This window comes from Rattus norvegicus, chromosome 12 (genome assembly GCF_036323735.1).
Source record: "Rattus norvegicus strain BN/NHsdMcwi chromosome 12, GRCr8, whole genome shotgun sequence".
Lineage (NCBI taxonomy): Eukaryota > Metazoa > Chordata > Mammalia > Rodentia > Muridae > Rattus > Rattus norvegicus.
Genome location: NC_086030.1, coordinates 19,193,848 through 19,204,089, shown reverse-complemented (window position 1 = coordinate 19,204,089; position 10,242 = coordinate 19,193,848). Strand labels below are relative to the sequence as shown.

General features: G+C 53.3%; 1 protein-coding gene across 1 annotated transcript; it reads right to left on the bottom strand.

The window, feature by feature from the left end:
* Window positions 1-7,278: 7,278 nt before the first annotated feature.
* On the bottom strand, window positions 7,279-9,261 carry Grifin (galectin-related inter-fiber protein). The gene is given in 5 exon segments (NM_057187.2): window positions 7,279-7,436; window positions 7,625-7,791; window positions 8,638-8,797; window positions 8,877-8,956; window positions 9,244-9,261. Coding segments are annotated over 5 exon segments (435 nt in total). The 5' UTR covers window positions 9,256-9,261; the 3' UTR covers window positions 7,279-7,420.
* Window positions 9,262-10,242: the final 981 nt, after the last annotated feature.

Below are 10,242 nucleotides of genomic sequence, written 5' to 3'. Positions count from 1 at the left end.
AGCCTTGCTGTCTTTGGACAGAATAGTGTCCCAAATTGCTTAGATCAGTCCTTTTCTCCATCACTGTTCAAGAATGATGTCACACGTTTGTAATTCAATTAGTGTCTCTTGTGCAGACTGCATTCCATTCCCGCTCCCCTGGCTTCCTGGCTAATGTTTTTAAAAATTTGCATACAGTGAAGGTGCCTCTTTGTACTGTGGAGTTCAATGGTTTTGGCAACTGTCAGGAGCACTGCTTCCGGCCTCAGGGCTGTAGAGGAGCCATTGAGGCTCCTTGTCATCCACTGGTGTTCCCTCCTGGAACCCTGGTCACTGTTGTCTTAATGGGTATGTTTATTTTATTTTCTCTAATTTTTTTTTGAGACAGTTTTAAGTAGGTGGAGCTGGCCTTTGACTCCTTGTGTGTAGCCAAGGGTTATTTTGAACTGTGTGAAGATTACAGGCTGTACCATGTCCCCTTTCTGCGGGGTTCTCAGCAGGGGCTCTACCACTGAGCCACGCCCCCAGCCCTTCACTGGGAGATTCTAGGCAGGGGCTCTACCACTGAGCCACGCCCCCAGCCCCTCACTGGGGGATTCTAGGCAGGGGCTCTATCACTGAGCCACGCCCCCAGCCCCTCACTGGGGGATTCTAGGCAGGGGCTCTACCACTGAGCCACGCCCAAGCCCCTCACTGGAGGATTCTAGATAGGGGTCTAACACTGAGCCACACTCCACAGAGGTGACTTATCATTAGATCTCCTCTTCATGGGTATCAAGATTATTTCACGCTGGACTTCCCAGCTTCTTTGTCCCCTTTGCAGGACATTCTATGTGTGGGACCTCTGAACACATACCCTACAGGTTCTGAGTACTGGTCCAGAGTCACATCCCTTTCCCAACAGGAGCTATGCTTGGAGTTTAAACCCAGTGTTGAATTTCCCATAAGAGACCTTCTTCAGTTCTTGAAGCCATCTGCCCCAGCCCCGGAAGCCCTAACGGACTATGGTGACCTGTCCTAAAATGTTATGTCTATTTTGTTTTGTTGTTTTTTGAGACAGGTTTTCTCCATATATTCCTGGAACTTGCTATGTGGCAAAGGCTGGGCTTGAACTCAGAGATTCGAGTGCTCTGCCTCCTGAGTGCTGGGATTAAAGGCGTGCACCACTATACAACCTTCTTTTTAAAACATAGGGTCTCATGTAGCCCCGACTGGGCTTGGATTCCCTGTGTAGCTGAAGATGCCCTTTAACTGCTGGTTCTCCTCCTTCTACCTTGAAAGTGCGGGGCTCACAGGTGTGGTGACATCTGGACTGTGCTTTGCTGGGACGGAACCCAGGGCCTCGTGCATATTAGGTAACTGGAGGAGAGAGATGTAGTAACGTGCTATCCACTGCTCTCAAAAACACCAAGCAAAGGCAACCTGAGGGAGGAGCGGCTCCATTTGGCTTACATATCTTGACCACATCACGGTGCATCACTGAGGGAAGTCAGGAGAGGAACTCCAGGCAGGGAGCTGGAGGCAGACACTAAGTCAGAGGCCACAGAGAAATGCTGCTGACTGGCTTGCTCCTCTCGGCTTGCTCAGCTACTCGAGGTGGGCTAAGCCCGCCCTCATCAGCCCTATTGGTGTACCCATCAGGCTGATCTGACAGAGGCAATTTCTCAGCACAGGTTGGTCTGCCCAAGCATCCCAAACTGATGGGCTCATGATAAAATTGGTTGATTGAGAAGAGGAACAGATAAAAGGTCCCGTGACTCTGGGTCCATCCTCAAGGCATCGATGGAGGTACTTGAATAGAGAAACATTTGAGGCACGGGTGAGAGGTAATTGTACCTAAGCAGCCTTGGTCAAGGTGAAGTCTGGTTGCTCATCATCTCAGTTCAGGGTCTGCAAAACGGAAGGAAGAAGTCCTCACTGCCCCAGAGGCCACACTGGGTCTTAGGCCATCACTTCTGCTCCAGTGTGCACCCTCGACATCATGGACTGCACCCATTGGGTAGAGTCTGTCCCCTCGGGCTCCTGATGCCTGGAGGTGGTTTTGTTCCCTACTTATTGATCAGACCTGGTGTTATTGACACAGGTTAAGATGTATGGGGTGAATGCTTAAGGGCCACTTGTTCAAACATGCAGTTCTTGAGCGGGTGAGATGGCTCAGCAGGTAAAGGTGCTTGCAGCCAAACTTGGCGGCCTGAGAAATCTATCCCTGCCACCCATGGGGTGATAAATAATTAAATGGGAGAAGAAAGGAGACATCCAAATTCTCGTGACCAAGGGCGACAAATTGCACCAAGGACTCATGGGTAGAAATAGACATAAAGAGTTTATTAAGAAGAAAAGGTGATGGTGGTGCACGCCTTTGATCCCAGCACTTAGGAGGCAGAGGCAGGTGGATCTCTGTGAGTTTGAAGCCAGCCTGGTCTTTGTAGTGAGGTTCAGAACAGCCAGAGCTACATAGTAAGACCTTGTCTCTCAGAGAGAGAGAGAGAGAGAGAGAGAGAGAGAGAGAGAGAGAGAGAGAGAACTGAGAGTGGGAGTGGGAGTAGGCTACTGAGCTGAGCAAAATCTCCCCAAATGCTGGGTCCCCAGGTGTGTGCATGATCAAGATAGGACCCTCATAAGGCATCTGCCATCTTTATTTTTTATATATAGAGAGGGGCGTTTGTCACTCACGCTGGGTTAGATGAATCTAAGGGCGGGGACAGGTGTTGAGTGTTTCCAATCTTTCTCTGGCAACAGCTTTCTTTACATTAACCTTAACCTGCACTTTTTGTGTGTTAATTGTACGTGTCTGAGGGGCTCGTTCCATAATGTATGGAGGTCAGAGGACACTGTGAGCTGTAAGCAGAGATGGGACTACTACAGAGCCTGAAACAGGAACCCGAGATCCTGCTGGGGTTTGGTGACCCCAGGCCTGAAAGGGCACAGCTGGCCTGTCCTCTGGCTGTCATGGTGGGGTGGAGGCAGACGGTGCGTGCGATTGGGACAATCTGTGCCTGCCGCACTTGCTAGGTACTGTCCACACCCTTCCTTGCAGCAGCACATTTTAAAGTTCTGAGCCAGGTGTGGTGCTGCAGGGAAGTCCTCCCACAACTCAAGAAGCAGCGGCAGGAGGATGGCGGTGAGGTCAAGGCCAGCTCAAGGCTATGGAATGAGACTGTGTCTCCAAGTAAGCAAAGAAATGGAGGCTCCCACCAGGTGTGCCCTGGCCTCAACAGTGGTTAGCATGGGTGGGCCAGCCTCGCCCTTCAGCTTTACTAGCCTGTGCTATCTGCACCACAGGCAGGGGCTCGGGTCTCTTTTTATGAGAACAAATCCCATGGGCCCAGGAACACAGATTGGCTCTGGTGTTCGGAAGGTCATCTTTTTTTTTGTTTGTTTGTTTGGTTGGTTGGTTTTGGTTTTTGAGACAGGGTTTCTCTGTGTATCCCTGATTGTCCTGGAACTCATTCTGTAGACCAGGCTGGCCTCCAACTCAGAGTTGTCCACCTCTGTCCTTCCTGAGTGCTGGGATCAAAGGCTGTGCCACTGCTGCTCGGCCTGCCTGGAAGCCAAAAGTGCTTCTTTGCAACCTGACTTAGAAGGTGAGGCAGGTCCTGTTTGCATGCCCTGGCCTCAGGGCTCCAGGAAGAGGCTGGAGTGGGAGGGAGGGGACAGGAGGGCATGCCCTATCCTAGATGTGTCTCTAAAAGGTTGTGATGATGTGACAGAAGCCAGCGAGGCTAAGAGATGCAAAGGAAAGATGCATAGCTGGTGCAAAGGTCCCAGGAAACATCTGGGGAGCGAGAAAGCCAGAGCCACAAAGCCACAGGGAGAAGTTACTGGGTACTTTCCAGTTGTCTGCAATAGACATATCTAGACCCGTGGCCTAGAAACTGGGCAGGAGAGGACCGTAGGTTGTTCAAAACTTAATGATTTCCTCCAGGGAAGTCTTCAACTTATTGACTTTCTCATTCAACAAACATTTCCAGAGTTCAGTGCGATTGAGTTGCAGCTACCCTAAGACCTGGTCTCTAACCTGTAGACAAGGTGCTGGGATGGGGATGAGGATGGTGCTTGGAGAAAGCCCAGGCTTCAGGAGCTGGCTGGAGATCAGGGGAGGCTTCCTGGATGAGGTGTTGTCCCAGCCAAGGAAATGGGTTACTCAGCTGGCCTAGCTGAAGTGCTCAGCCCATGCTGTGTGTTGAAGACAGCGGCAGCCATGGTAGATGTAACAGCAAGGGCATGTAGCAGGGTGCTTAGGGATCCTAGCTCCCTGCACTACATTCTAAAGATGGAGACCCTCGGGGGGCCCTCCTTCCCTCGTAGTGGGATTAACCCTTCTGTAATCTTCCATGCACAGCTGCCTTTAACTGAGGCCAGGGTGGAGGCACAGAGAGGGTCATGCACGCACATAGGCATGTGTGCAGGGATGTGTTTATGCATGCACACTCGGGTATGTGTGCATGCCTATGGGTGTCCTTACATAGATGAGTGTATTTGCACGTCACTGAGCAGAGATGTGTGTGAGCATTTACGCAGGTGTGTGTATTGGGTCTGGATTTCTTCTCACTTCCGAGCAACCTTGAAGCGAGTCATCTAACCGCTGGGCGTGCTGCCGAGTCTTTGGAGCCCCTCGTGGATCTGTCCCACAAGCAAGAAGATGCATATCTAAATGTAGACCTTGGCATCCATCTCTGCCTCTTCATGTGTGTCCAGTGCACATGTGTGTACAGGTGTGTGCACATGTGTTCACATCCATGTGGAGACCAGAGCTTTACGCGCTGTGTCTTGGGACACCTTCCCCCTTCCCGTTGAATTCCCTGGCTGCAATTTACCAGACAGGCTAATCTGGCCAGCCAGCGAGCGTCAAAGGTCAGTCTGTTTCCACCTCACTAGTGCCTGAAAACCCCCTTGGGTTTTAGGGGATTAGTGCTGTCCCACTGTGAGCCCGGCCCTAGGCTTCTCCACCTCATAAGATACAGGTAACTTCTGATGCTTTTCCCTGCTTGCACTGTGTCACGTTGAAGAGGCAACGTTTTACATTATGGGGAAACTGAGGCCCAGGGACGTTGAGCAAGTAGCCAGTTCGGTCTCTTGAAGTGAGTGGGGCACTCAGAGCCAGGCAGTCTGACGACCTCACATATGTCATCCTTATAGGACCTAGCTCCCTCCACCCTCCCCATATGCCAAAGACTGTCCGAGACACATTGTAGACAGCCCCCAACCCCTTGCGACTGACACAAAGGCCAGAACTCCTAAAGGGAAGCAGGAAGGGGCTGAGGCCAGCTGGGCCAGGACATAGGCAAGGGAAGTGAGCAGAGACAGGAAGTGCACAGCTGGACTCTAGGCTGCCATTGTCCCACCTGGGGGTCGGCGCCAGCAGCTCTGGAAACCCTGCCCAGCTGTGGAGCCCAGGTGCCTCCCTGGCTCCAGAGGGGTGGCCCCTCCCCTCTCCAGGTGGCTTCCTGTCACAACCTCAGTTTCCTCACTATAACCTTAGCACAGTGGTTCTCAACTTTCCGAATGCCGTAACCGTGACCCTTTAATACAGTTCCTCATGTTGTGGTGACCCCCAGCCACAAAAATTATTTTGTTGCTACTTCCTAACTGTAATTTTGCTACTGCTATGAATCATAATGTGAGTAACTGATCTGCAGGATATCTGATATGCGGGGGCCCCTATGAAAGGGTCTTTTGACCCCCTAGTGGGATCTCAAGCTGCAGCTTGAGAACCACAGTACCTTAATGAGTGCTTCAGTGTAACTGTCCCTCCCTCTCAGTACCTGAATAGAGGCCTGGGGTTTCCAGTAGAGTGACCCAGGGCTCAGACTCAACCTGGACCAGTGTTCCAAAGTGGCTTCATTCTCTGCTCCGTGCTTGGGTCAGTACTGATCAAGTACTTTCTGCACACGAACTGCCCTGTAAAGTGTCTCCCGAGGCTGTGAGGAAGCCCTGGGGCAGAGCTGGGCTCAGTGTGCTCGCAGGTGCAAAGGAAGTATAGACAGATAGGGAGGGAGGTAGACAGGCAGACAGGTCAACAGACAAGCATAAACTCGACTGTAGACTCATACGAAGACGACAGATATAGACCATAGACACAGATGACAGATAACAGGTGATAAAAACACGCACACCTCTATTCCCAGACTCTGGAAGCAGAGGCAGGTGGGTCTGTCTGTGAGTTCGAGGACAGTCTGGTCTACAGAAGGAGTTCCAGGACAGCCGGGGCTACAAAGAGGGGGAAAAAATATATATATATATACATATACATATGTATATATATATATATATGGAGAGAGAGACTAGACAGCTGTTATAATAATTTACAGATGATAGATAGATGATACACAGAGAGATGACAGCTAGATGATTAAATGGATAGATGACAGACAGACACCTAAAAAGAACAAAGACAGATTATAGTCTAGGGGATAACTCAGTGGTTAAGAGCGATTGCTCTGCAAGCATGAATTCCTGAGTTCAAATCCCAGCACCAACCTCCCAACACAGCAGGGCAAAGACAGATGGGCCTCCAGAGCTCACTGAAGGAGCTTGACCAAAACAGCAGCTTCCAGTTCAGTGAGAAACCCTTTCTCAAAGGGCAGAGTGTTAGAGGAAGACACAGCTCCTGTTCTGGTGCATGCCCCTGTACTCACAGGAGACTATCAGGACTCCCCTGGTCACCTCGCCTGACCCAGGGAGCACCCGGGCAGTTGCTGGAAGGCTTGGCTCTTCCGAGACAGGCATGAGCTTCCCTCCTGCTCCTGGAAGGAGGATTTGTGGAAGCAGAGCTGGGAGGCTGAAGGCTGAGCTCAGTTCCTGTCAGTGGCCTTCAGGTTCCTCCCTCCCTCCCACTGCCCTGTGCCTGTCATGCATGAGCACACGCATACGCATACACAGAAGACTACAAGGACAGGAGCACGTCTCCCTTCCAGGTGGGACTAGAGGAAACAGGAAGGACTCCAATGGGACGTGGGGGACAGGGAGTTGGGAGGAAGCTTCCAGGAAGCCCCCGAGCTTCTGAAATGATGTCTTAGCCGGGCCCCAGACTGAGCCCTGTGCCAAAAGGGACTGAAGAACCCATCAGAGTCTCCCGTCCACCATGTTCTACCCCATGATAGGGTCATTGGAGTGTCAGAGAGTGAGTGTCCTTTGAAATACAACTTCAGACTCCAGCCAGGGCCTTAAGGACAAGGGGAGGGACTGAGCAATGTCTGGGATATTGGTCTCAGGAAGCCCATTGCCCTGACAGGCACATCTGTGGCTATCACCGCCCTGCAGAACAGCCCCACCTCCACAGCAGCCGAGACTGTAACCTGCTCATATTTTATTGAGGGTAAAGGGGGTTCATACAGAGCCTCAGCTTCCCAGCATCTGCAATGCGTGGCATGTGGCTCCAGGTGGCAGGGGATACAGGATGGCCAAGGCTGGCTCTTGTAGGCTGTGTGGTCCAGTCCACTCAGTAGCCCCCATCCCTGTAAGAATCCAAGGTTCTGGTTTTAGCTCTGCTTGCTCTGACCAGATGTGGACAACTGGGGGTGAGGGTGGGAAAGAGATGTGCCAGGCCAGAAGGGGATGACATAGGACGACTACCCAGGGTGCAGGGTGTGGATGGGTAGGAGTCCCTAGTAAGGTGTCTGGGAGGACATGGCGGGCACATTACCCCCAGCTCAGGCCCCGCTTGGCCAGCTCCACCTGGGCCAGCCGATGGTCACTGAGCACTCGCACTCTGGTGATGGTAGCTAGCGGTCTGTGCCGATGTGGGAACTGGAGCACCTTTTGTTCCTGGGCGTAAATGTGAAAGTGTTCTGTGTCTGCACTCACCTCCACCTGAGGGGAAGGGAAAGTAGGCTGTCGCTGGACCCCAACCACAGAGGCCATCCTGGCTGTTAGCAACTCCTGTAGGCTCCACCCAACAGTTACCTAGCAACAGCCTGCCTCTCCGTCTGCCAAGTATGAGCCAGGACTATTGAGCTTGCCTCCTCTCTGTCTCTCTGTCTCTTGGTCTCTCGGTCTCTCTCTGTCTCTCTGTCTCTCTCTGTCTCTCTGTCTCTTGGTCTCTCGGTCTCTCTCTGTCTCTCTGTCTCTCTGTCTCTCGGTCTCTGTCTCTCGGTCTCTGTCTCTTGGTCTCTGTCTCTCTGTCTCTCGGTCTCTCGGTCTCTCTCTGTCTCTGTCTCACTCTCCCTCTCTTCTCTCTCTGTTCTCCACATGTTCCTGGCTAGTCTCTTCCTCTCTCTTTCTGCCTTTCTGCCCCCTTTCTCTGCCTCTACCCGCTTTATACATCTCCGTCCTTTCCCCCAATAAACTTCCTTCTGTACCAGGCCCGTCCCATGGTGTGATTCCTCAGGGGAACACATTGGCCAGGCCCTCCAAAGTGCTCCTTCCCGCCCCATTATGCCGCCGTGTTTTATAAAACACAACACTGGCTACTTAGCAAGGCACAACATGGACCGCCTGACCCTGAGTTCCCAGTTGGGGGTCCCTCTTTTCCCCAAGAGAGTGTGGTTGGTAGCCAGAGAGAGAAGCACCTGTGAACAAACTCGGAAACTTGAGGAAAAGGAGGCCACTCGGGCCCCGTGGGGGCACCAACCCATGGACATATCCACCACAGTCCACTTCTTCATGGTCCCCGGGTGTCCCACCCCTGCCTCTCCTTCCTCCCACAGGCTACATCACCTCAAAGGGCTCTCCCAAGGTCAGCGGGAACACGCTGGACACCTCCTCCTGTCCCCACCGCCCTCCCTGGAAGGCATTGCCCACCACCGTGGCGCTGGAGAATCGAGGTTTGACATGGAAGGCGATGTCTCCCGCGTCCGTTAAAAAGTTGATCTCAAACCTGTGGGTGGAGAGTGTGGTCAGGGTCAGGAGTGTGACTGAAGCGTCCCTACCTCGGCCCCGGGGAGGGACGGTCTTACTTATCTTCCCCAGCATCCGCATGTCCCTGTACAGTCAGGCTCCAGCCAGGGGCCAGGCCCCCTGCACAGAAGGCTTCGAACTGAAGGCAAAACACAGGAGACAGAGGCCTAGAGGGCTGCCACCTCCTACCTCCCCTCCAAGTAGACTATTTATTGAGGGACACCGGCCCACACCAAGCCCAAGGTCTCCACCTCCCTGTTACTCTGGGTGAGGTGGTCCAACCTTACCCCCACAGCCTCTCTGCTTGGGGTCTGAAGGGGAGATATAAATGTTCCCCAGCTCTATGAGGAGCAGGCGGCCTGCTGGACGTCCCCGCCCTTCCTTCTCCAGCATTTGCAACCTCCCAGGGCTGTGGCTCTTACCCACCTGTAATGCCATTACCCTCAGCCACTGGGGAGATGAGGCGGCTGCAGATATAGCAGAGCCCGCTGGGGCGGGGCACAGCAGCCCCACCTCCGGGAGCCTTGTCTGGGTCACATGGACCTCTGTGTCCCATTTTCCCTCTCCCCCTTAAGCCTCCCCTGCTGGAGAGGGGGCTGGGTACACGGCTTAGTGGTAGAGCTCGTGCCCTCAGGAGATACACTGGTCCTCTCAACATACTGCCTCAGGTCTGTCTGACTTGGCCACCATGACTATTCAGGGTCTTGCCCATGTCTGGGAACATTGTCTTCCATCATTGTAGGAACAGTATGACCAGGGCTCCCCCAACTCCCATACTCCAGAGCCTCAAACTGACCCATCTGTCTCAAAGAGTGGAGAAGGCGTGCCCTCCTATGGAACCCTGGCTGGCCTTATGGTCTCTGACTGACCATCCGCCCACTGTCCACCGTGCTGGAAATGTGTCCCCGTTCCAGTCCCCCCACCCCGGGGCTGCCCTGCCGCAGTGGCTCGGTGGCCTCAAGGGGGATGAATGGGGATTAGGCCTGGCTCTGCTCAGCACATTCCGGTGTCCAGTCTACAGATGAGGAGGACCTTTCCCACACCCCCACGCCTCTCCTGGCCGGCTGCCTCTTAGGCTGAGCCAATGAGAAGGGTCCGCTGGGGCCCTCGAGACCAACTCAACGATTGGGGAGAGAAGCCCAAGTCTGTGGGGGCGGCTATGGGGGCCTCAGGGACTCTCGGAGGGGGGAGATTGTGTCACAGTATAGCCCAGCTGGGGGCCCAAGCCTTGTGGCTAAAGCCTATGGAGAGTGTATGACAAGCATGTGTCTCCTTGTCACCTCCTGTCACCTCCTCTCTACCACCATTCTCCTCTCCAGACACTGCCACACTGCCACAGTCTGGCAGGGAGTGGGTGAGTACCAAGGTCAAGCAAGACACAGAGATGGCTCACTAGCGGGGCAGGGTTGGCTGTGCCTGCAGGGG